The following is a 27,658-nucleotide window of genomic DNA, read 5'->3' on the forward strand; positions in this document are numbered from 1 at the left end:
ACGCACCAGGGACTCTCCAGGAGAAAAGACCTGGTGATTTGCTCCCGTAAAGATTACAGCCTAGGAAACCCTATGGGGGCAGTTCTACTCTATCCTATAGGGTTGCTATGAGTCAGAATAGACTTGAGGGCATGCAACAACATTCCTTAAACACCCCAGGGAAGCAGTCATTACTATCCTCATTTTCTCGATGAAGAATCAAGTCCAGAGATATTAATTTGACAAGTTTGAGACAACACATCTCGTCAATGGTAGAGTCAATGTGGAGCCAAGATTTGAACAATGTCTGTCTGGCACTGAGGCCTGTGCTGTTAGCCAACTGTTGCCACTGAGTCGATTTCGACCTATAGCAAAGCCATGTGATAGAGTAGAACTGTGCATAGGGGTTTCTAACCTGTAATCTTTACCAGAGCAGATCACCAGGGCTTTCTCCCACACAGCTGCTGGGTGAGTTTGAACCGCCAACCTTTCGGTTAGTAGCCAAGTGCTTAACCATTTTGCCACCAGGCATATTAACCTAATACCAAGTATATTAGCAATTCACTTAAATTAAATGGGATCAGTGATCCCAGATTTTATGTTTAAACCACTTAGAAGAAAACACCTACATGCTGTTTAAAAGAGATATATCTAAAATATATGGATACAGAAAAATTTAAAGATATAGGATGGAAACTCTCACAAAAAGAAAGCTGGTGTAGCTAAAGTAACCTTTAAGGCAAAAATCATTATCAGAGACAAAGAGATATTTTGATAATTACAAAAGTTCCAATTCACCAGGAAGATACAATAATTCTAAATTTGAACACAATGCAGAGCTTCAGAATACATTTGGCAAAAATTGGCAGAACTCTGAGGAAAAAAATAGATAAATCCATAATAATAGTGAGAGATTTTAAGATACTTCAGTAACTAATAAAATAAGTACACAGGCAAAATCTAGTAAGGATATAAAAGATGTGAACAACATGATTGGCAAATTTGACCTAATGGACATTGTATGGAACACTGACCCCCCAAAACAAGACAGAATATTTACTATTTTCTTTTTTAATAATTTTTATTGAGCTTTAAGTGATCGTTTACAAATGAAGTCAGTCTGTCATATATAAGCTTATATACACCTTACTCCATACTCCCACTTACTCTCCCCCTAATGAGTCAGCCCTTCCAGTCTCTCCTTTCGTGACAATTTTGCCAGCTTCCAACTCTCTCTATCCTCCCATCCCTCCTCCAGACAGGAGATGCCAACACAGTCTCAAGTGTCCACTGATACAAGTAGCTCACTCTTCATCAGCATCTCTCTCTAACCCATTGTCCAGTCCCTTCCATGTCTGATGAGTTGTCTTCAGGAATGGTTCCTATCCTGGGCCAACAGAAGGTTTGGGGACCATGACCGCCGGGATTCCTCTAGTCTCAGTCAGACCATTAAGTCTGGTCTTTTTATGAGAATTTGGGGTCTGCATCCCACTGATCTCCTGCTCCCTCAGGGGTTCTCTGTTGTGCTCCCTGTCAGGGCAGTCATCGGTTGTGGCTGGGCACCATCTAGTTTTTCTGGTCTCAGGATGATGTAAATCTCTGGTTCATGTGGCCCTTTCTGTCTCTTGGGCTCATAGTTATTGTGTGACCTTGGTGCTCTTCATTCTCCTTTGATCCAAGTGGGTTGAGACCAATTGATGCATCTTAGATGGCCGCTTGTTAGCATTTAAGACCCCAGATGCCTCATTTCAAAGTGGGATGCAGAATGTTTTCATAATAGCATTATTTTGCCAATTGACTTAGAAGTCCCCTTAAGCCATAGTCCCCAAACCCCCACCCTTGCTCCGCTGAGCTTTGAAGCATTCAGTTTATCCCGGAAACTTCTTTGCTTTTGGTCCAGTCCAGTTGAGCTGACCTTCCGTAGAGTACTTACTATTTTCAAACACAAATGAAACTATTTGTCATTGAGTAATAATGAGGATACTGTCATCAAAACTGGAAGTAATGAATTTAATTGCTTCGAGAGAAATTTGTAGCCCTAAACAAATCCATCAGAATGTAAGAAAAGGTTTTCAATAAGACACAAAAATTATTAAATAAGGGAAAAGATTGGTAAATTTGACCATGTTTGGGCCTCTTGTTCATCAAACAACATTACTGAGAATAAAAAGGCAAATCACATATGGGATTAGAAATGTGTAATGCATTCTGTTCATAAAGGCTCATATCTGGAATCATAACAATTCTTACAAATCAATAATAAGAGACAGATAATCCAATTAAAAAAAAGTCTTGAACAGGAATTTCACAAATGATGTCCAAATGGCCTATAAACATACAAAAACGTAGTAATCAGGGAGATGCAAGTTAAAACCACAATAATACACAACCATCAGATTCGCTAAAACTAACAAGATTGACAATAACATGTCTTAAAGAAATGGAAACTCTCATATACTATGGGGGCAGAAGATTTTGTACAATCCCTTTGGAAAACAGTTTGGCATTTCATTACCTATTAAATATACACGTATTATGACCTAGCAATTTCACTTTAGATATATACTCGATCAAAATTCATGTATATATCCACCTAGAGACATAGATAAGAATGTTTATACCAACGCTTTCATAATAGTCCCAAACTGGAAACAACTCAAATTTCCACTAATTTTAGAAAAGATAAATAAACTGTGGTATATGCATTCATAAAGACTACAGCATTCAGTATGGATTACACCTCAACATAAAACAAAAATCCTCATAACTGGACCAATAAGCAACATCATGATAAAGTGAGAAAATATTAACGTTGTTAAGAATGTCATTGTACTTGGATCAACCATCAATGCCCATGGAAACAGCAGTCAAGAAAACAAACGATGCTCTGTTTAGGTAGCACAAAACAAATTTCAGAGCACTCTGCTTGGGCTTTGCTCTTGTAAGGAGAGGCAGTAGGAAACCCTTCACTAAGGTCATCTACATCCCACTTATTCCACCAAATTGGTATCAAACAACTTTTTCCTACATATATATTAACTCCTAACTAACCTGATTATAACCTGATTATACCATGTACATAAGACATTGGTTTATGTACTTTGCACCTCACAGCACCTAGTAGAGAATTAGGTACATAATTGGCTTTCGACAAATTGCCTATATATACTTCATTAAAAAAACAAAAATAAAAACAAAACCCATTGCCTTTGAGTTCATTCCAACTCATAGTGACCCTATAGGACAGAGTAGAACTGCCCCGTAGGGCTTCCAGGGAGTGGGTGGTGGATTAGAACTGCTGACCTTTTGGTTAGCAGCTGAGCTCTTAACCACCATGTCACCAGGGCTCCATATATGCAGTATTTTTCGACTGACCCTTATTTTTCATTTACCTCAAGCTTTTTATCACCCAGGAGAAAAGCCTTTTTGTTATTCTGTTGATTTTTGCAAAATGTACGAATTTCGCTTTCTGATAGTTGGCAAGAAGCATGTCCATATTCCTCAATTTGGATGAGACTGTACATTTAGTACACTTAAGGCATGCTAGTTGCCTTAGATTGAGGTTTCTGGGGAGTTATGCAAAAATGAATAGTCCCACCTCATTCCAAAAAGAATCTGAGGAAGTTGTTGGTTATATGGTATTTTGGCAAGAAATCTATGAACTTTACATGGTAGTAGGAAGCAAACGTGCTAGTTGATGTTCTGATTCTATTTTAGCAACATCTATAAAACGTGTGAGAAATTCAAAGACCAGAGTCACTGGACTCAAACTTGAAGAGCTTTTCTGTTTAGAATATTTGACAATTTACTCCTTCTGTTCTTTCCTTTACTCCTAGTCCATGTGAAAGGAGCCCTGCTGGTGCAGTGGTTAAGCACTAGGCTGCTAAACCAAAGGTCAGCGGTTTGAACCCACCATACGCTCTGTGGGAGAAAGATGTGGTGGGCTGCTTCCCATAAAGATTTACAGCCTTCGAAACTCTATGGGGCAGTTCTATCCCATAAATCAAACCAAACCAAACCCACTGCCATCGACTCGATTCCGACTCATAGTGACCCTATGGGACAGAGTAGAACTGCCCCATAGAGTTTCCAAGGAGCGCCTGGTGGATTTGAACTGCTGACGTCTTGGTTAGCAGCCGTAGCACTTAACCACTACGCCACCAGGGTTTCCAACTCTATCCCACAGGGTTGCTGTTAGTTGGAATTCACTCGATGGCAACATGAGTCCATGTGACACAAATGGTTAAGCACTTGACTGCTAGCTGAAAGACTGGCGGCTCGAACCCACCCAGAGGCATCTTGGAAGACAGGCCTAGTGATCTGCTTCTGAAAGATCACAGCCTTGAAAATGCCATGGAGCAGTTCCATTCTGCACACGTGGGGTTTCCATGAGTTGGAACAGACTCCATAGCAATTAACGACAACAATAACAATCCATGTGAAGTCCCTGGGTGGTACAGACAGTTAAGCACTCGACTACTAGCTGAAAGCCTGAAGGCTTGAACCCACTCAGAGGCACCTTGGAAGACAGGCCTGGTGATCTGCTATTGAAAGTTCACACCCTTGAAAGCCCTATGGAGCACTTCTACTCTGCACACTTGGGGTTGCCATGAGTCAGAATCAACCTGATGGCAACTAACAGCAACAGTCCATGTGAAACAGTCAAAGGCTTCCCTTAGAAAGAATACAATGCTTAGAAGCAGCAGCTGAACAGGAGTTGGGCCTAGGGATTCTAGAGCTAAGACTGGATATCATATCTTAAGATCTGGCATACAAACCATCTGTTTCTCACTATGCCTCATATTTCCCTCAGAGCCATTACATATTCTTTTGCATTACTCAAATAATTCCTGGAATCTCTCAACAGTTTCACAGAGCCTTCCTAGTTCATCAGAAAGGGGGCACCTTCCTTGGGCTTGGAACCCTCATGCTATCCTTTTTGTTACCATTCCAAAGACTTATCATTTTTTTTTTAATAATTTTTGTTGTGCTTTAAGTGAAAGTTTACAAATCAAGTCAGTTTCTCACACAAAAACCCATACATACCTTGCTACGCACTCCCAATTACTCTACCCCTAATGAGACAGCCTGCTCTCTCCCTCCACGCTCTCTTTTCGTGTCTTTTTCGCCAGCTTCTAACCCCCTCCACCCTCTCATCTCCCCTCCAGGCAGGAGATGCCAACAGTCGCAAGTATCCACCTGATCCAAGAAGCTCACTCCTCACCAGCATCCCTCTCCAACACATTGTCCAGTCCAAACCACGTCTGAAATGTTGGCTTCAGGAATGGTTCCTGTCCTGGGGCAACAGAAGGTCTGGGGGCCCTGACCACCCAGGTCCTTCCAGTCTCAGTCAGACCATTAAATCTGGTCTTATGAGAATTTGGGGTCTGCATCTCGCTGCTCTCCTGCTCGGTCAGGGGTTCTCTGTTGTGTTCCCTGTCAGGGCAGTCATCGGTTGTAGCAGGGCACCATCTAGTTCTTCTGGTCTCAGGATGATGTAGTCGCTGGTTCACGTGGCCCTTTCTGTCTCTTGGGCTTGTAATCGCCTTGTGTCCTGGGTGTTCCTCATTCTCCTTTGATCCAGGTGGGTTGAGACCAATCGATGCATCTTAGATGGCTGCTTGCTAGCGTTTAAGACCCCAGACGCCACTCTTCAAAGTGGGATGCAGAATGTTTTCTTAATAGATTTTATTATGCCAATTGACTTAGATGTCCCCTGAAACCATGGTCCCCAGAGCCCTGCCCCTGCTACGCTGGCCTTTGAAGCATTCAGTTTATTCAGGAAACTTCTTTGCGTTTGGTTTAGTCCAATTGTGCTGACCTCCCCTGTACTGTGTGCTGTCTTTCCCTTCACCTAAAGTAGTTCTTTTCTACTAATTAGTGAATACCCCTCACCCACCCCTCTATCTCCCCCCTCTCATAACCACAAAAGAATGTTTTCGTCTCAGTTTAAACTATTTCTCAAGTTCTTATAATAGTGGTCTTATACAATATTTGTCCTTTTGCAACTAATTTCACTCAGCATAATGCCTTCCAGGTTCCTGCCTGTTATGAAATGTTTCACAGATTCCTCACTGTTCTTTATCAGTGCGTAGTATTCCATTGTGAATATACCATAATTTATTTATCCATTCATCCGTTGATGGACACCTTGGTTGCTTTCATCTTTTTGCTATTGTAAACAGTGCTGCAATAAACATGGGTGTGCATATATCTGTTCGTGTAAAGGCTCTTATTTCCCTAGGATATATTCCAAGGAGTGGGATTGCTGGATCGTATGGTAGTTCTATTTCTAGCTTTCTAAGGAAGCGCCAAATCGATTTGCAAAGTGGTTGTACCATTTGACATTCCCACCAGCAGTGTAGAAGTGTTCCGGTCTCTCCATAGCCTCTCCAACATTTATTATTTTGGGTTTTTTGGATTAATGCCAGCCTTGTTGGAGTGAGTTGAAATTTCATTGTAGTTTTGATCTGCATTTCTCTAATGGCTAATGATCATGAACATTTCCTCATATATGTTAGCTACCTGAATGTTTTCTTTAGTCAAGTGTCTATTCATATCTTGTACCCATTTTTTAATTGGGTTATTTGTTTTTTTGCAGTTGAGTTTTTGCAGTATCATGTAGATTTTAGAGATCAGGCGCAGATTAGAAATGTCATAGCTAAAAACTTTTTCCCAGTCTGTAGATAGTCTTTTTACTCTTTTGGTGAAGTCTTTGGATGAGCGTAAGTGTTTGATTTTTAGGAGCTCCCAGTTATCTAGTTTTTCTTCTACATTCTTTATAATGTTTTCTATACTGTTTATGCCATGTATTAGGGCTCCTAACGTTGTCCCTATTTTTTCTTCCACAAAGACTTATCTTTTAATTGCACATTATGTAAAAAGGAACTTTACTTCTGATGGTTAGGTCTGTAAGGTGGCTCATAAAAGCCTATGTAACTCATAATGTACCTGGAAGATTGACCACATTTAAGCATGTATTTGACCACATTTAAGCACGTATTTATATATATTTATATTATAAAATATATTTACAGTCCTTAGGTCGGTATATAAAAAACAAATCTTTTTTCTGCATATGCCTCTTCTCTGTATCTTGGTATGGATTATCCTGGTGGTGGAGGAAGAAAGATGGGGGTTGACATTTCCAGGCACCAGTAACTTATTCGTACTCTATAACTGTGCTATCCAATACAGTCATCATTAGCTACATGTGGTTATTTAAATTTAAATTAACATTAAATAAAATTAAAAATTCAGTTTCTCAGTCATACTAGCTATATTTCAAGCACTCAATAGCCACATGTGGCTAGTAGTGAGTGAATTGAACTGCACAAATACAGAACATTTCCATCATAGTGGAAAATTCTATTGGAAAGCACTGTCCTATGAAATAACTTTGTATATTAATGACGTAGGCATTTCCAGCTGGGGGAAAAGGGGGAAATCATTCCTGTGAATAATGTAGCTCTAGTAAGTCTCTCCAAATTTAAATTTATGAGTCACTTATAAACTAAGTGTTTGTAAGACTCAGATTCTTGTACAGGACATGAACTCTGCCTTCATGGAGCCTATGGCCTGTTGGGAGAAACAGATACATGCAAATAAAAGTTCACTAACAAATCTAGGCAGTATATGATAAATGAGAAGCACAGACAATAAGTTCTAAGGGAAACACTGGATCTAAGAGACACAGAGGACAATGTACTGTTGATGCACTGGATGTAAGAAGCAAAAGAGAAAAAGGCTGAAAATAACCCTGTGGCTGATGGAACAGGATGACAGTGGTGCCACTGGTAGGCAACAGAGCAGCATAAAAGGGATGGGGAAAATGAGCTTTTTCTGCCCCATTCAGGGAAGCACAGGAAGAATAAGGAGATTATACTCTTACAAAAGCAAAGGATGATCTGCTGTATCAAAAGGTTGGTAACTGGTGGCTCTAGATCAGAGTGTTGTCATTATTTCCTTCTGCAACAATTTCACCAGTGACATCCGAGACTGGATTATAAAGACAAAGGAGGAGGTTAAGCATAAGGCAATAGAGGTAATGTCCAGAGGAACTGAAGGAACAGGATTTAGAAATAATCCTTGGCTCATTAATTCTTGATTTGAACCACCTTCATATGTTTTGATGACTGTTGTATCGAGTCAGAGGAGATGAGTGTACTTTTCTTCAGATTGTGCAGGACAAAACGAAGACCACTAGGATTATATACTTGGCATCTGAAGGCTTCTCAAATACAGTACCAGCAGTGGGTCTTAAAACTGTTAAGTAGGTGACAACACCTCTAATTGACAAAATCAAGTAAAGGAGAAGGAGTCAGGATCTCTCTTCTCTGTTATCAAATGTGTAGTAGTACATACCTGCTTTTCTAGTCATCAGCTGAATCCTGAAAATACCAACCAGGAATAGGTTCTACTGTGCTGTACATGGTATATACCAAAAAACAGGGCCAAAGTACACAAAAGTCAGGAACTAGTGGCTTGGAGGATTCCATATTTAATCATGCAAAGCCACTAAGAAAGATTCTCTTTCTCAGTTACAGATACCTAAGAAAGTCTGTATGTGACTCATGTTCTTGTACTCCAGAAATAAGGTCCATCTGATAGTGGCATAGTGGTTAAGTGCTACGGCTGCTAACCAAGGGGTTGGCAGTTCGAATCCACCAGGTGCTCCTATAGGGCAGCTCTACTCTGTCCTCTAGGGTCGCTATGAGTTGGAATCAACTCGAGGGCACTGGGTTTGGGTTCTGGGATAGCTCTGGTAGCAATCTCTGAAATTCTTCCGACAACTCAATCTTTAAGAACTAGAGGTAGGGTTTAAGCCTGGGGTGACAATTTGTTTTAGTAAGTTTAATTTTAAAATTCATAGAAAAAAACAAATTACATATAAAACAAAGCCTATGCAAGTTTTAACACATAATGTTAATGTCCCAAAACTCTAAGGGTGAAATAAGGACAATAAAATGGAAAACACCGTATTTCAGATAATATACAGCTATTTCAGAAAAGCCTCTTATTCTCCTTGAGCCTTAATCTGTGAAATAAGGATAATAAAATCGGTGTCATTGTTTTGTTGCAAAGGTTGAGTAAAGAGATACGTATAAAAATGCCTAGGTTATGGCCATTGTTTTACATTTAACACGATTCATAAGCATTTCCTAAGTTTCCACAGTTGTATTAAATTATTTTAATAGCTGAAAAGATACTTCCCCATATTGATGTACTATAACTTACATAATCACTTCTCTATTGCTGGGCATTTGGGTTGTTTTCAATGTGGCTTGGCACCCCTTTATACACATGAATTTCAGAGGACATAAAGATCTGTAAATGGCCAGATAATATATATTTTAGGCTTTGCGGAACCACATAAGATGTGTTACATATTCTTTTTTTTTTTTTTTAAACAACCGTATTTTTTTTTTTTATACAAATACAAAAATCATTCTTAGCTTGAGTGCTGTACAAAAACAGGCTGCAGGCTGGAGTTGGCCCTCCAAAGGTAATTTGCCTAGCCTTTAATTGATAGTTCTTAACCAGTCTGAGACTCTTTGAAAGTTCAACCTAAAAGCATAAACTCAATCTTAGAAGGCGATAGGATCCTAGAGGTCAGTGAGTCAATATCTACTCCTAGGAATGTGGTGTTCTTCAGATTCTGCCAATATTTTTCTTTTATCTAGGAAGATAGTGACATCCATGATGGAGAACGACAATATCCAGTATAGGTAGCAGTTTTTGTGTAATTCTTAAGCATGACACTGGCTGAAAATGGTTGTGTTCTATGAGATGTCCCTAATTTCACTGAGTTCCATCCTCCAAAAATGAAGTCAATTTGTAAGTAAGTGAGAAGTCCTAAGAACAGTTGTTGGGGTTATTTTATCTATGACAATAAAAAACCCTACTTCCATTAGGGTATAGAAGGGCACAGCATCCAGGAATGGAAAGATTACCTAAGTTGGAACCAGGCTTTAGCTATTTCCATGCTCATGCCCTCGGGCAAGCTAATATCCCTGAACCTCAGTTTTCTCATCTGTAAAATGGAGATCTAGCATTAAGTACAGTGCCAGGCACGAAGTAGGCGATGAGTAAATGGCAGCTATTTGCTGTAACGGTCACAGGCAACAAGAGTTAGTTTTTAGTCACTTTAGGGCCCCACAGGGAGGGGGAAGCAGAGGTGGAGCTCTCGGATCTCAATCACAGCTTGCTGCTGGTTTCGTTGTCTGGTTCAGGAGCACTGCCCATATTCCTCCTGCCCCAAGGCGTTTGCCCACGAATGTTCCTCTGGAGGCCCAAGCCACACCCAAGGACACCATCCAGGGTACTAGGACACCTCGGGGGCTGTTGTGGCTTGGCTCTTGGTACAGACAACTCAGGCTGGGCCAATTCGGTAACGACTCAAACTCACCTGCTTAGCAGGTGCGCGGGGGCCCCAGGCGTGGCCGCGGAGGGCGGGCGAACGAGGTAGGCGGGGGCAGAGGATGTGAAGCTCCAGGCGCGTGCCACCCGCCGCCCAGTCGCCGCGGTGGCTGCCGGGATGCGCCGCAGCGAATGGTCGCATCGGGCGCTTCTCTGAGTGACCTTTCACCCGCGCCCAGCGGTCCGGGGCGGCAGCACAAGGCGGAAGCCATGGCGGAAGCCATGGCGGAGGCGGTGGCTGTAGCCGGCGGGAGAGGCGCGGGCCCCGGCTCTGCAGCGGACCGGGATCAGGACCAGGACCGCGCCAGGCGGAGGCTGCGGGTTCTCTCGGGCCATCTACTGGGCCGGCCCCAGGATGCTCTGGGTGCCAATGAGTGCAAAGCGCGGAGAGCCGCGTCGGCGGCCACGGCGGCGCCCACGGCCACTCCCGCTGCGCAGGAGTCCGGCACCATCCCCAAGAAGCGGTGAGTAGCGGGACTGTGGAGGGAGCTGGCGGCGAAGGAGCAGGCCGGGCCTGTGTTGCAGGAGGGCACAGGCGAGGTTGGGAGGGAGGTGCCCTGGGTGGGCGGAAGGAATCCTAGCCCCGGAAGGTACGGAACCGCTTCTCTTTCTGGAGAGAGAAGAGGGGACCCTGGACTCTGTCGAGAAGGGGCGGGGTGGAACGGTGGATTTTGATCCCTATTTGAGGGCAGTAGACCTGAAGAACTTTTATTGGGGAAAGGGTTAAGGGAATCCTTTTCTTTGGACTCTTTCTGCCAGGAATTCGTTCTCTATCTTGAATTAATACTTTGGGGGCTAAAGCGTTGGTATGAGTAGAAAAGATTTTGTTATGGTTCTCCTAGGGGTTTTAAGTTTGGTGATCTCAGATCTGTATTTCTCATTTGCGAAAGACTGGAGGGAGAGGTGATGGGGCCTTGGAGGAGAGTGTTGACTGGTTTCTGTGGGGCTACTTCCCTCCTGCTTAGGGGCACGGTCTTTAACTTTGAGGGAGTAAACCGATGGTTGCATAAGAAGCGATAAACCGCAAAGACTAGTTACTGATTTGGGTGTGGTAGCTACTCAGCTCTGTGTAACCAGAATGCTGAAAGATCCTTGTCTATGAATGAAGGAGGGTTGTATGAGATTTTTGGGCTTTCGACTTTTTGAAGAAACTAATCTCTGATGAAAGCTTTGGGCGAAGCTCTTTTCTGAGATGTGGCTTTCTCAGGGCAAATAAACTTTGGAAAAAAAAATGTTGCTAATGTTTAATGTGTACTTTTTGTGTGCCAGGGATTGTGCTAAATGCATTATTTCTTTTATTTTTCCCCTAACTATGAGATAGATGCAGCTATCTTCCATTTTACAGATGAAGGGGGAAAAAAAAGAAAAGGCTTAAGTCTGCTGCAGGTTTGGCAGGTTTGATACATGGCAGGTTAGAATTTGAAACCATATCAAATTGACTTCAGGCCCAAGTTCTTCAGGTATACTGCGTCTTATAAATTCATTCATCAACTCTGCATACATTTGAGTGTTTTCTCTACTACATACTCTATTAGCAATACAGAGATTGCAAGATACAGTATTTGCTCTTGAGGAACAAATAGCCTCATAAGGCAAAGATATAATACAGTGTGATAAGAAACTTAGCTGATAACTGTAAAACATGGTCACTTAACCCAGTTTTGGGTATGTGCTTGTTAGGGTGAAGGCTTTCCAGAGCAAGGATTGTCTTGAGTAAATCTTGAAGTACATGCTTTGGAAATAACCTGCCAAAGGGGAAAAGTATTCTTGCCAGAGAAACAGTTTGCTCACAGGCAAGGAGGTGAGACACAGATTAGGAAACTGAGAGGGAGCTAAGTATGGCCAGAGGGGGTGAGAATGGCAGGGGATGAGGATGGAGAGGTGAGCGTTTTGTCTTGCTTCTGCAGGTTAGATTTTACCGCGATGGTGATGGGGAGCCATCGTAGGATTTCATGTGGGGCAAAATAGGATTAAATTTACCTTTTAAAAGGTCACACTGAGGATCAAATTGAAGAAGGTTGAGCAGGTTACCTGGGAGCTAGACCTGATTTTGAATTTCCACTCCACAATTCCAGCTGTGTGATCTTGGGCAAGTCATTTAACCTCTCAGCGCTTCAGTTCACTCATCAGTAATTTCTGCTTTTCAATGTTGGCTGTGAGAATTGAAAAGCAGAGTTAACTAATCCAGTGTTTAATGCAGTACCTGTCACATAACCCTTCAAATGATAGCCGCAATTTTCACTGAGTCCAGAGACAGGAAGACCAATTAGGAGATTATTATCCAGATGGGAAATGCTGAAATTCTGAACCAAGGCATGGTATTGAAAGTAGGCAACCTATTAAAAAAAATACTAAGAGGTAAATTTTCCACATCTTGGTTACTGAATGGTGAGGAAGGGAGGAATCAAGATCACATCAAGGCTTTGGCTTCACTTGATACTGTATTAGCTGTCATTGAGTATAAAATTTTTATCTTTTCTAAATGGCTTCATGTACTTTTATGTTTATTCATTTGTACACATTTATACACAGGTTCACAGACTTAGAACTAAGTAGATAGGGCAGGCTTCCCTTATGGTTGGATTTAAGGGCCTTGGTCTACAGCAGTCAGAGAACAAAAATAATAATGTTTGTAAGGCACACTAGGGTAATGAGCAAGGCTGCCCAAATGGCTGAAGGTGACTGATGTGGGATATCTATGTGGCTACTCCAGAGACTGAAGGCAGCAATAGCTCAGGCATACCTGTAACCCATTTATGGCATAAGATACTGTGTGTAGGAGGTTCTGGTTTTTGGTTCAGGGTTTTAGGTGGCTAGTGATAAAATCTAGTCCTGTACAGGTACTTCAAAGTTGGAATCAAAATATGAGGAAACACAAAAACTTGTGTTAGATGGACTATCAAAAGCTTCCTCAGAGAGTGATCTACTCAGTAGATTATTCACAGGGGAACCCAGGTCTCCCTTTTACTTCCTACTGCTTAGCTGGGCCTCAAGTTGCCAGAAGCAGAGCTGAGCCTAAGGAGAAGGCAGATGATGGAGCAAGGAGCCAGAGTTTGTATCTAATAAGGTGTGGGTATGACTGTCAGTTATTTTGGGATCATTTGGTGATTTGTGTTGTTTATATCACTTCTTCCCTTTCATTATCCTGGGAGATGGAATTGGTTGTGATTCTTTTATCTCATGACTGGTTCTGGTCTGATAAATTTTTTAGTATTTATGGTTACTTAATGTCAGGTACTGTGCTAGGCAGTGAAGGTAAAGTGATGAATAAATAGTCCTTGGCCCCAAGGAGTTCACAGTCTAGTAAGGGAGATACACGTTCCAGTACAGTTTGATTAGAGCCATTGTAGAAACAGGTACAGATGTAGCACAAAGGAAGGAATGATGTACTCTATATAGGGGATCAAGGATTAGGGGAAGCTTTCTGTAAAAGGCTTTACAATACGGATGATAGTTTGGCAGGTTGCTTGGATGGTGAGGAGAGTGTGCATTCCAGGCAAAGGGAACAGCAACATGTGGCAAAGCAAGGGGACATGAAAGTACTTATCTGTGTTTGAGTAATTAAATTCATTACTGGTAGAGGTCTGTGTGAAATGAAAAGAGGTAGGCAGTGGCAGACAGGAAGGCCTTTGCCCTGTGGGTTCTCATTCCATTCATTCATTCATTCATTCATTCATTCACTCACTCACTCACTCACTCACTCACTCACTCACTCACTCATACATGTTTAAGTGCTTACTATGCAACATATAATAGCGCACAAAATCTCTGTCCTCGTCTAGCTCAGGGGAGACAGGGAACAAGTCATCAGATGGTGATAAATGGAGTGAAGAAAAATGAAGCAGCTGAGGGGCTACACAACTGGAAACCCTTGAAGGAATTAAACCAGGAAGAGACGTGGTCAGATTGGGTTTGCAATTGAGAGAAACCACTCCAGCTGCAGTGTTACAAATGAATTGGAGAAGGGTGAGGGTGGCTATAGGGGGCTCAGCTTAGGGGAGGCCACTGAAGCAGAACAGGTGAGAAATAATGAAGGCTTAAACCAAGATGCTGGCAGTTAGAATGAGGAGGAAAGGATGGATTTGAGAGTTTTGGAAGTTACCAGTGCATTAAGTGATACTTTAAAACTATATGACTAAATTAGATCCCATGGGAGTGTGGAGGCTGAATAAAAGTAGAAGAGGGGTGACAGAATCCCAAGGAATGTGGACATTTAAGGGGGCTGACTGACCAAAACCTGTTTCTTACGTGTCACATGGTCTCCTATGAGTTGATTTAATTAATTACTTCTAGCCAGGAATGTATATTCTCATTATTTGATGTTGCTGAGCAAGTTTTGAGAGGGACAGATTACTTTTGAGTTCTCCTTTTTTACTTTAAGTAAATCCTCCACGTACTTTTGAGCAAATACAATTTCTTTTTTACCTTGCTTATGAATGCAGTTTTAGGTTGTTAAAAATCATGTTGTTGTTGTTGTTAGGTGATGTCGAGTCAGTTCCAATTCATAGCAAACCTATGTACAACAGAACAAAACACTACCTGGTCCTGCACCATCCTCGGAATCCTTGCTATGTTTGAGCAAGCCACTGTGTCAGTGCATTTTGTCGAAGGTCTTCTTCTTTTTCAGTGACCTTCCACTTTAGCAAGCATGATGTCCTTCTCCAGGGTCTGGCCCCTCCTGATAGCATGTCCAAAGTACATGAGATGAAGTCTCACCATCCTCACTTAGTGTTGTGGCTATACTTCACAGTAAATGTCAATGAAGTATGTGACATTTTTACATCTTGACTTTGGATTTTTCTGTTTTTAAAATTTTATTTAGTTGTTTTAGCTATTTTAATGTTATGAAAAAAAGAAGAGAAAAATCTCTTGTTGACATCCAGCCCCCTCCCTACTGATCATCATTTTCCCACCTGTAACTTCAGTTTCAACCTCATTGTAGTTTTCACTAGAACTGTTCAATGGCAGTTTTTACAGAGGTCGTAAATAAACTTTTCTGGTTCAGAGCAAAAGAATATCTGATTAAGAATCCTACTAAATGTTTTGTTTACTTGTTTATAATGTCATTTTCTCACGCCATTCTTTAAAAAATAATTTAACATCTACCTGAAGCTTTGGTAGATGTTTTCAAGAATGAAAAAAGCTGAGTTAACCTCTTGTAAATGTTCCCCAGGAAGGCATCCTGAAGCCTGTAAGAGCTGAGGCATTTCTGCAGCAAAGGTTATTTGCACAAGTAAGTGACCTGCCTTATGACTTAACAACGTTTGGCAAAACTATGGCTTATTTTGGTAGTTATGGTGCAATACTTAGTATACTTTGAGTTCCTTGCTAGGAATTCTAGTGATAGTAGAAACAGGAAGAGTTTTAATTTGAGTAAGACATACCAGGCACAATGCTAAGGCTTTATGGACATTTTCTCAAAACAGTCCTAAGAAATAGAATATACTATTTGTAATTATAGGTGAGGAAGTGGATGGTCAGAGAAGTTAATTTATCTAAGGTCATACAACTATGAAATGAAAGAGACAGCACTCCAGCTCTGGTCTGTATTACCCCAGAGCCTGTGCTCCTTCCCCTGTAATTTGTTGCCACCCTTGCTGATGTTCCTTGGTAGAAAATTATTTACTTAATGTTCATCAAGTTACTTTCTTTATCATGCCAACCTTCAAACCTTTTGTGATTAAATTGATCGTGATCAAATACTGTGGCATATGGCTAAAACATTAGTTCATATTGTATTTATTGAAGAAATTATAAAGTATATGATAGTGTCAAAATAAAATTTGTAATTTAAGAAAATATAACGCATGGTTGAAAGAGACCAGTGTGTTCTTTTGTGAGTGAATTTTTCCGTTTGACTTGTGGGAGAAGACAGTGCTGGGAAGAGGAGGAGGAAGAATGTGGAAGACCCAAGGTCGGAGGAGAAAGGAGGAAAACACGAGAAGGATTAACATGGAGAGTTCACTACTGGGCTGTAAGCAAACGCTTGTTAGATTGTGAGTGAACAAGGAACCCTGATGGATTAATAATCTCTATGGTTATTTGGTATCATGCTTAGATTGCACGTATCATTTTGAGATGACCAGGATCTTTTCAAAATAGACTTCTTTATGTCAGGAAGTTACTACTAAAGAGCCATCTATACTACGTTACCTAATAAAAATATCTAGGAATAAATTAAGTCATCTGTTTTTAGGCTACAGAGAAATGGAGTGCTGTTGTAGTCAGTAGAGATACTTTATGGAGCACTTAGCTGAAGTGCTAAGCAAGTATTACTCCTTTTGGTTTTATTTCCTTATTATGGAGATAACTTCTGCTAGTCAACAGATTTTAGTATGTTAATTTCAGCCTCAAACCAAATCAAAGGATCTTAAGTAGAGCCAGTCATTTGGCATAAAGTAGTAATCGCCCTCCCTCCATTAATAGTCTGTTTGTTGGGCTTTAAGGGTAATATTTAATCACATCAGTATCCCAGCATCTAAGTTTAGAATCAGTTAAGAAGACACAGGATACAGGATAGGTGGAGATGAAAATGTCAGCTGTATTACTGATAAACCTGGTTGGGGAACATGGTTTAGATTCGGACTTCCTAATATTTACCCTGAATTAGATAGACTCAGTGACAGGCAGAGCCAGCTCCAAGAAGCCTGACACATGGTGTAGAGAAACTAGATTGATAACCTCTCTGGAGCAGGTACGTTCTAAAGAGAGAGCAAGGTGTGACCCCAGGTGCTTGGTGCCTTCTCTCAGAATTCACTAACTGGATAAGTCACTCACTTTTCCTCCCATTAGAAATAGTGAATGTGTGAAGGTAGAGGGGAGGCTGGGAGTATTGCTCTTGCTGAAGTCCCTCCACATTGGAAATGGAAATGGAAGGCTGGGGAATGGAGGTGTTGCTGGAATGTTTTTGAAGAAATTTAGGGGAAAGGGCTGAAAACTTTATGGTAGGTAAATAGTCTTACATCTGTATTATTAGCATGTGTTAGGCCCATTGCCTACTGAATACATTATACCGTTTCCTTGGTAGGACAGTTAAGGATCTTCAGGGTTTATCTTAACCAGCCTTTCTAGGCCTATCTGTTGTTTCCTTGACACCTACTGTATACTTTAACTACATACCAGAATTATTGCCATTCTTGGAACATGTCTTGCCTTCCCGTTCCTCATTCTTTGATATGTTAGTGTTTCCCAAGGGGTAGTGCACACACACACAGCAGTGATGGTCCTGAGGTATTTGGGGTGGAACATGAATAGAAAACTTGTTTCTATAGTTATAAATGTTTTTATATACTTTTTAACTAAACTTTATCAACCTATTACATAATTTATTACATAAATAAGTTTACAAATCATAAGTGTACAGCATATGAATTTTGACAAAGTGAACACATCTATCTTATTAGTATTTAGTCACATTACAGGCACCCCAGAAGTCCCCTTCATGTGTTTTTCCAGTGTCGCCTTCCATCGGGATAATCAACTACCTTGACCTCTAACACAGTAGTTTGGATTTGCCGTTTTTGAACTTTATATAAATGGAGTCATAAAATGGAAACCAGTAACTCTTAAATTTTATGGTTGTGATACTGATCCACGTTGTTGTGTGTAGTTGTATTTTGTTCATTCTCATTGCTAAATGGTGTTCTTTTGGCTGGATGTACTACAATTTATCCAGCCTCTTATTGATAGGGAAACCCTGGTGGCGTAGTGGTTAAGTGCTCTGGCTGCTAACCAAAGGGTCGGCAGTTCAGATCCGCCAGGCGCTCCTTGGAAACTCTATGGGGCAGTTCTACTCTGTCCTATAGGGTCGCTATGAGTCGGAATCGGCTCGACGGCACTGGGTTTGGTTTGGTTTTGGTTTATTCAAACTAAAAGTTGGAAATTACCCAAATGTCTATCAATAATCCAAATACCCAGTGCCGTCGAGTCGATTCCGACTCATAGCAACCCTATAGGACAGAGTAGAACTGCCCCATAGAGTTTCCAAGGAGCGCCTGGCGGATCTGAACTGCCGACCCTTTGGTTAGCAGCCGTAGCACTTAACCACTATGCCACCAGGGTTTGAATAGTTATATATTTATTTTAATATGAAGTACACACCGAGCTAGTGTTTTTACAGATATTATTGCATAGGCTAGGCTAATATAATTAAAAAAGCATTGTGGTCATATACTGTATACTACATATCACATGAATTGTAGGCTCAGCGTTCAGAATGTGAATGTTTTAAACTTTTAGTAACTGAGACCTCTGCCATAACTATTTTGAAATTCTGGTTAGAATGGTTTATATGGATCTCTAAAATGAATTATTTAATACTGAATTTCTGGATTTTTGCAGCAATACTATAAAATGTGACTTACAGAAGTTGACAGTGGCTTCATTTGTATTAGTGCTCGAGTAGTATATAGAGGGCTTCAAAGATATTTGTGCTATTTTAGTGTTTTTAAGCTAGATGTTGCGTAAATAAATTTTCATCTTATATGCTATATATCCCTTGGTATATATGAAATACAAGATTAAAAAAACTGAGTTGGTGTAAAGAAAAAATTAGGTCATTAGTAGTATAGGTGGTTGAAGAGTAAGGCAGAAATTGTAAAGATACTGTGAATAGTGCAGGTTTGAGAAACACTGGCTTATGCTATTTTTTCTGCCTGGAATCCCTATTGGTGACATCTTTGCTAGTTGGCACTATTATTTTGAAGGCTTGCTTCTCAGGCAGTTTTGATCTTAGATTTCTGAACCTTGTTGAGGTATGCCATTTCCTCTGTGATGACATTTATACTGCCCCTACGAGTTGGAATTGTCTCTTCCTTCTCTGTTCTCCATCTTTCTTGTAATAACCAGTTTGATTGTTTGTATTAAAATTATGCTTAATATCATATCCTACATTGGCTTAGATTTTTTAGAGTATCTAGCAATTAAAAAAAAATTATTGTAGTAAAAAATAATACAGTGGTGCAATGGTTAAGCACTTGACTGCTAACCAAAAGTTAGGCTGTTTGAATCCACCAGCTGCTTTTTGGAGAAAAGACCTGACGATCTGCTCCCATAAAGATTACAGGCTAGGAAACCCTATGGGGTAGTTCTGTTCTGTCCTGCAGGGTCGCTGTAAGTTGGAATCAGCTCTATGGCACATAAGAACCACTTTTAAGTATACAATTCAAGTGACATTAATTACATTCACCATGTTGTGCCATCACCACTATCTATTCCCAAAAGTTTTTCATTACCTCAAATAACTGGGTGCACCTTAAGCAGTAACTCTCCATTGCCCTCTGCTCCCAGCTTCCGATAACTGCTTATAAAACTTTTGTCTCTATGCATTTCCTTTTTCTGGATATCTCATATAAGAGAGATCATACAATATTTGTCATTTTGTGTCTTACTGATTGACTTAGTGTAATGTTTTCAAGGTCATCCCTGTAATAGTATATATCAGAATGTCATTTCTGTTTATGGCTGAATAATATTCCATCCCCCCCCACCCCCCCACCCCCCCCAGCCACACAGACACCACTTTTTGTTTAGGTATCCAGTAATTGTTGAAGGAATCCTTCTAGGGTATCAACCTGTAGGAAACAAATGTGTTAAGTAAATGGCTCAGAGGTTCTTGGCCCTCATTCTCTGTAGTACCTCAGATCTTACCTTTTTTCTTGCTTTCAGCTGCCACTTTTTTTAAAGAATAGATTTGAGAATATCCCAATCTTTCTACTGAACTCCAGGGTCATATCTTTAACTGCTTTTGAATCTCTTAGATATGTGTGCATATGTGTGTCTCTGCGTTTAATGTCATCAAGTGTGACTTTTAAGTATGGAAATGACTGTTCAGAAGTTTATTTTGATTTTTAAAATTAATATTTGATGTTTTGAAGGAAATTTAAACTTAGTTTTTACTTAAGCTTTTAAGTTGAGCTTATAAATCAATATAAATCTTATTAACGTCTTTATAAGTTTAGAAAATTTTGTCGCTTTTAAGGGACCTTCGTATTATGTTGAACCATATGAAATTGCTGACATATGACCATTTCTGACCTATAAAAATAGCAGTTTCATATGTTTCAATCTTATAAAGTGTTAAATACTCTTAAAATTTAAACTGTGTTTATAAATTTAATGCATTCAATTTTCTTAAGTACATCATTGGAATTAGTAAACTCCCAAGTACTAAATCATCCTTATAAATATATTAAACTGAATTTATAAATGCAGTGGCCTTAAAGTCCTTGTGATGTTTAATATTGTTTATGAATTTAGAAGATGCCAGTGTTAAATCACAAGTTTAAATCTATTACACAATTACACATTTTAAATTGGAGCTATAAATCAGCCGTTCTTACAGGCCAGATTCTCTTAAATTTTACAAGTATGTAAAAGATAAAATTTTGCATAGTTTTCTTAAAACAAAAACTTTAATACTCTTAAACATTTGTATACTTAACTCCAGATCTCTCTGTAATTGAAAGATGCTTACCATTAAGGAAGGCTGTCATCGCTCCAGTTAATTGTGGTTACATTTGATGAGAGAGTTTTCACTTCTGGGTGAGATTTAGAGCTGCAGATACCACTTCATCAGTCATTAAGAAAACTATTGTATGATGGCATGTAATATTTGACCTTGCCAGCATGTTTGAAGTTACCAAACGTTGTGGCCAGGATGCCGACCAGATTCTTGTTGGGGACCTCACTGGGACTCTTCAAATTCTATTTATAGTTGCTAAGTCAGCAACATCATCCCATCAAGTGGAGGAGTGTTCATGTATCCCAGGACCTTGGAATCAAGTTATATGTAGTATCTAATTCATTATAGTCACAGAAATTTGCAGCTACTGCTTAGAATGATTACTTGGTTGGGTTTTGCATTTCTTCTAAAGGTGTTTGAACTTCACAGGAATCCAGTATCAGGGATATTGTAATGACATTTACTTGAATTCTGGATGTCTCTCGACTTTAACTAGTCAGACATTCTACTGATGGGAAGTTCTGCTATCAACTCAAATTTTATGAATCAGCACTGTCCAATAGAGCTTTCTGTGATGATGGAAATGTTCTGTAATGTGTTCTGTCCAATACGGTAGCCATAACCACCTGTGGCTGTTAAGCATTTGAAATATGGTTAGTGTGACTGAGAAATTTTAAATTTTAATTAATTTAAATTTAAATAGGCATATTTGACTAGTGACGCTATGTTGGACCGTGCAGCTGAAGACTGAAACCTAACTTATTGTCTATTCTGTAAAAATGGTGTGATGGGAGCGTCAGACCTCCTCTAACTTCACAAGGGGGTGAGAGAATCATCATCAACACCAGCCCAAGGCTGATTCCTAAGAGGTGGAGGTCAGAACTTGCCTCCTGTTTCCAACCTTTTAACTAATTCTGACACCAGCCATCCCTGCCACAGCACTCTCTACTTCTCTGCTGGGTTCAATAATTCTTTGCAGTGGCCACACAGAACTCACAGACAATACTCAGGATTGTGGGGTTTATTAGGGAAGTAACAGGTTATAATTCAGGATTAGGAGCAACTCACGATACAGTTCTTAGGTCAGGACAGCTTCTCGACTGTGCCCGCAGGCAGGCCTCTCCCTGCCCCTTGAGCCCTCGGGCCAGCCTCTGCCCTGTTCCGGCAAGTGTTACAAAGCTCTTTAGCTCTACTGATAAGCGCCCAGAGGCACCGCACTGTGCCAGTAAGCCTCTGCCTAAAGGCGTTCAGCTCCTAGCTTTGTGGCTTGGCAAGCCTAGCTCTGTCAGCAAGTGGCTGGAGGTACCACACTCCACCAGGGAGCCTCCTGCCCAAAGGCATTCAGCTCTTTTAATCCATGGGTTAGCATACCCACTGTAGCCACCTTGCTAGGAAGCCTACTGCACCCTCTCGCGCCTGTTCCCTGGTTCTGCTGCTGCTGTTTCTCTGCTGCTTGTATTCCACAGGGGTTCTTTGCACCTTAAATACATTCTCAGCAGGCTGTCTGATCCCCTTGGTGGGCCAAAGGCTTTATTTACATAGTCCCGCCCATTTATCTTGTGGGAGTCACAAAGGCTATGGCTAGAAGGGCCATATTAAGTGATTCATGGCGCTGCACCTTCTCTTTTCTAATGAAGTTTCTTTTCTGGCTTTTCTTATTTAGTATTAGCATTACTCCCGTAGTCACATATCCTTCAACCCTTAATCTTTTTTTTTTTCCTATTTTTATTGTGTTTTAAGTGAAAGTTTACGAATCAAGTCAGTCTGTCACACAAAAACTTATATATATACACCTTGCTACATACTCCCAAGTGCTCTCCCCCTAATGAGACAGCCTGCTCCCTCCCTCCACTCTATTTTTTCCTGTCCATTCCACCAGCTTCTAATCCCCTATATACCCTCTCATCTCCCCTCCAGACAGGAGATGTCAACGTTGTCTCAAGTATCCACCTGATCCAAGGAGCTCACGCCTCACCAGCATCTCTCTCCATCTCATTGTCCAGTCCAGTCCCTGTCTGAAGAGTTGGCTTTGGGAATGGTTCCTGTCCTGGGCCAACAGAAGGTCTCGGGGCCATGACCACCAGGGTCCTTACAGTCTCAGTCAGGCCATTAAGTCTGGTCTTTTTACGAGAATTTGGGGTCTGCATCCCACTGCTGTCCTCCTCCCTCAGGGGTTTTCTGTTGTGTTCCCTGTCAGGGCAGCCATCGATTGTAGCCGGGCACCATCTAGTTCTTCTGGTCTCAGGCTCATGTAGTGTCTGGTTTACGTGGTCCTTTCTGTCTCCTGGGCTTGTAATTACCTCGTGTCCTTGGTGTTCTTCATTCTCCTTTGGTCCAGGTGGGTTGAGATCAATTGATGCATCTTTGATGGCCACTTGCTAGCGTTTAAGGCCCCAGACACCACTCTTCGAAGTGGGATGCAGAATGTTTCCTTAATAGATTTTATTATGTCAGTTGACTTAGATGTCCCCTGAAACTATGGTCCCCAGACCCCCGCCTCTGCTGTGCTGGCCTTCGAAGCATTCAGTTTATTCAGGAAACTTCTTTGCTTTTTGTTTAGTCCAGTTGTGCTGACTTCTCCCGTATTGTGTGTTGTCTTTCCCTTCACCTAAAATAGGTCTTATCTACTGTCTAATTAGTGAATACCCGTCTGCCTCCCTCCCTCCCTCCCTCACCCCTCTCATAACCATCAAAGAATATTTTCTTTTCTGTTTAAACTATTTCTTGAGTTTTTATAATAGTGGTCTAATACAATATTTGTCCTTTTTCAGCTTACGAATTTCACTCAGCATAACGCCTTCCAGATTCCTCTGTGTTATGAAATGTTTCACAGATTCATCACTGTTCTTTATCGATGCATAGTATCCCATTGTGTGAATATACCATGATTTATTTATCCATTCATCCGTTGATGGGTGCCTTGGTTGCTTCTTTTTGCTGTTGTAAACAGGGCTGCAGTGGACATGGGCGTGCATATATCTGTTGGTGTAAAGGCTCTTATTTCTCTAGGATATATTCCAAGGAGTAGGACTGCTGGATCATATGGTAGTTCTATTTCTAGCTTAAGGAAGTGTCAAATCGATTTCCAAAGTGGTTGTACCATTTTACATTCCTACCAGCAGTGTATAAGTGTTCCAGTCTCTCCACAACCTCTCCAACATTTATTATTTTATGTTTTTTGGATTAATGCCAGCCTTGTTGGAGTGAGATGGAATCTCAGTGTAGTTTTGATCTGCATTTGTCTAATAGCTAATGGTCATGAGCATTTCCTCATGTATCTGTTAGCTACTTGAGTGTCTTCTTTAGTGAAGTGTCTGTTCATATCTTTTGCCCATTTTTTAATTGGGTTATTTGTCTTTTTGTGCTTGAGTTTTTTACAGTATCATATAGATTTTAGAGATCAGATGCTGATCGGAAATGTCATCGCCAAAAACTTTTTCCCAGGCTGTAGATAATCTTTTTACTCTTTTGGTGAAGTCTTTGGATGAGCATAGGTGTTGATTTTTAGGAGGTCCCAGTTATCTAGTTTTTCTTCTGCATCGTTAGTAATGTTTTCTATACTGTTTATGCCATGTATTAGGGCTCCTGGTGTTGCCCCTATTTTTTCTTCCATGATCTTTATTGTTTTAGATTTTATATCTAGGTCTTTGATCCATTTTGAGTTAGTTTTAGTGCATGGTGTGAGGTATGGGTCTTGTTTCATTTTTTTGCAGATGGCTATCCAGTTATGCCAGCACCGTTTGTTAAAAAGACTCTCTTTTTCCCCCATTTAACTGCTTTGGGGCCTTTGTCAAATATGAGCTGCTCATATGTGGGTGGATTTATGTCTGGATTCTCAATTCTGTTCCATTGGTCTATGTATCTGTCGTTGAACCAGTACCAGGCCGTTTTGACTACTGTGGCGGTATAATAGGTTCTAAAATCAGGTAGAGTGAGTCCTCCCACTTTGTTCTTCTTTTTCAGTAATGCTTTACTTATCTGGGGCCTCTTTATCTTCTGTATGAAGTTGGTGATTTGTTTCTCCATTTCCTTAAAAAATGTCGTTGGAATTAGGATTGGATTTGCATTAAATGTATTGATCGCTTTTGGTAGAATAGACATTTTTATAATGTTAAGTCTTCCTATCCATGAGCAAGGTATGTTTTTCCACTTGTGTACATCTCTTTTGGTTTCTTGCAGAAGTGTTTTGTAGTTTTCTTTGTATAAGTCTTTTACATCTCTGGTAAGATTTATTCGTAAGTATTTTATCATCTTGGGGGCTACTGTAAATGGTATTGATTTGGTGATTTCCTCTTCGATGTTCTTTTCGTGGGTGTAGAGGAATCCAACCGAATTTTGTATGTTTATCTTGTATCCTGATCCTTTGCTGAACTCTTCTATTAGTTTCAGTAGTTTTCTTGAGGATTCCTTAGGGTTTTCTGTGTATAAGATTATGTCATCTGCAAGTAGAGATACTTTTATTTCTTCCTTGCCAGTCTAGATGCCCTTTATTTCTTTATCTAGCCTAATTGCACTGGCGAGGACCTCCAGCACAATGTTGAATAAGAGTGGTGATAAAGGGCACCCTTGTCTAGTGTCCGATCTCGAGGGGAATCCTTTCAGCTCTCTCCGTTTAGGATGATGTTGGCTATTGGCTTTGTATAAATGCCCATTATCATGTTGAGGAATTTTCCTTTTATTCCTATTTTGCTGAGAGTTTTAATCTTGAATGGGTGTTGAACTTTGTCAAATACCTTTTCTTCATCAATTGATAAAATCATGTGATTCTTGTCTTTGGTTTTATTTATATGATGGATTACGTTAATGGTTTTTCTAATGTTGAACCATCCCTGCATACCTGGTATGAATCCCACTTGGTCATGGTGAATTATTTTTTTTGATATGTTGTTGAATTCTATTGGCTAGAATTCTGTTGAGGATTTTTGCATCTAAGTTCATGAGAGATTAAAAAACAAACAAACAAAACCCAGTGCTGTTGAGTCGATTCCGACTCATAGCAACCCCACAGGACAGAGAAGAACTGCCCCGTAGAATTACCAAGTAGCGCCTGGCGGATTCAAACTGCCAACCTCTTGGTTAGCAGCTGTAGCACTTACCACTATGCCACCAGGGTTTCCTCATGAGGGATATAAGTGTGTAATTTTCTTTTTTTGTGGTGTATTTACCTGGTTTTGGTATCAGGGATATGCTGGCCTCATAGAATGAGTTTGGGAGTATTCTGTCCTTTTCTATGCTCTGAAATACCTTTAATAGTAAGTAGTGGTGTTAACTGTTATCTGAAAGTTTGGTAGAACTCTGCAGTGAGGCCTTCCAGGGCAGGGCTTTGTTTCGTTGGGAGTTTTTTTGATTACCTTTTCAATGTTGTCTTTTGTTGTGGGTCTATTCAGTTGTTCAACCTCTGTTTGTGTTAGTTTAGGTAGGTAGTGTGTTTCTAGGAATTCATCCATTTCTTCCAGGTTTTCAAATATGTTAGAGTACAATTTTTCATAGTAATCTGATATGATTCTTTTAATTTCAGTTGAGTCCGTTGTAATATCGCCCATCTCCTTTCTTTTTCTGGTTATTTGCGTCCTCTGCTGTTTTCCTTATGTCACTTTGGCTAATGGTTTATCAATTTTGTTAGTTTTTTCAAGGAACCGGTTTTTGGTCTTGTTAATTCTTTCCATTGTCTTTCCATTTCATTTAGTTCTGCTCTAATTTTTATTATTTGCTTTCTTCTGGTGCCTGAGGGTTTCTTTTGTTGCTCTCTATTTGTTCAAGTCATAGGGATAATTCTTTGAATTTTGGCCCTTTCTTTTTTTTTTTTTTTTTGTATTTCTGCATTTACTGATATAAATTGACTTCTGAGCACTGCTTTCTCTGTGTCCCAGAGTTTCTGATAGTGTTTTCATTCTCATTGGATTCTATGAATTTGTTTATTCCCTCCTTAATGTCTTCTATAATCCAGTCTTTTTTGAGCAGGGTATTGTTCAGTTTCCAAGTGTTTGATTTCTTTTCCCTGCTTTTTCTGTTCTTGATTTATACTTTTATGGCCTTATGGTCAGAGAAGATGGTTTGTAATATTTCAGTGTTCCATGTGCACTAGAGAAGAAAATATACTTGGCTGCTTTTGGGTGGAGTGTTGTGTATAGGTCAAGGTGGTTGATTTTGGCATTTAGATCTTCTGCGTCTTTATTGAGCTTCTTTCTGGAAGTCCTGTCGTTCACCGAAAGTGGCGTGTTGAAGTCTCCTACTATTATTATGGAGCTGTCTATCTCACTTTTCAATGCTGATAGAGTTTGTTTTATGTATCTTGCTGCCCTGTCATTGAGTGCATAAATATTTAATATGGTTTTATCCTCTTGGTATGCCAAACCTAACCAAACTCATTGCCGTCGAGTGAATTCTGACTCATAGCAACCATATAGGACAGAGTAGAACTGCCCCATAGAGTTTCCAAGGAGTGCCTGGCAGATTCAAACTGCTGACCTTTTGGTTAGCAGCCGTAGCACTTAGCCACTATGCCATCAGGGTTTCTCCCTCTCGGTATATTTTTCCTTTAATCGTTATGTGGTGTCCTTCCCCATCCTTTATGATGGATTTAACTTTAAAGTCTATTTTGGCAGAAATTAATATTGCCACTCCTGCTCCTTTTTGATTGTTGTTTGCTTGATATATTTTTTTTCATCCTTTAAGTTTTAGTTTGTGTCTCTAAGTCTAAGGTGTGTCTCTTATAGGGAGCATATAGACAGATGGTGTTTTTTAAATCCATTCTTCCACTCTCTGTCTCTTTATTGGTGCATTTAGTCCATTTACATT

General features: G+C 40.3%; 1 protein-coding gene across 1 annotated transcript in view; it reads left to right on the plus strand.

Annotated features, from left to right (window-relative positions):
- Nucleotides 1-10,492: 10,492 nt before the first annotated feature.
- AGPS (alkylglycerone phosphate synthase) overlaps nt 10,493-27,658 on the plus strand; it is a 166,153-nt gene continuing 148,987 nt past the window's right edge. The window contains exon 1 of the mRNA XM_049887540.1: nt 10,493-10,862. Within this exon, the coding sequence (XP_049743497.1) occupies nt 10,531-10,862 (332 nt within the window). The 5' untranslated portion in view covers nt 10,493-10,530. The remainder of the gene's footprint in view (nt 10,863-27,658) is intronic.

This window comes from Elephas maximus, chromosome 6 (genome assembly GCF_024166365.1).
Source record: "Elephas maximus indicus isolate mEleMax1 chromosome 6, mEleMax1 primary haplotype, whole genome shotgun sequence".
Taxonomy (NCBI): Eukaryota; Metazoa; Chordata; class Mammalia; order Proboscidea; family Elephantidae; genus Elephas; species Elephas maximus.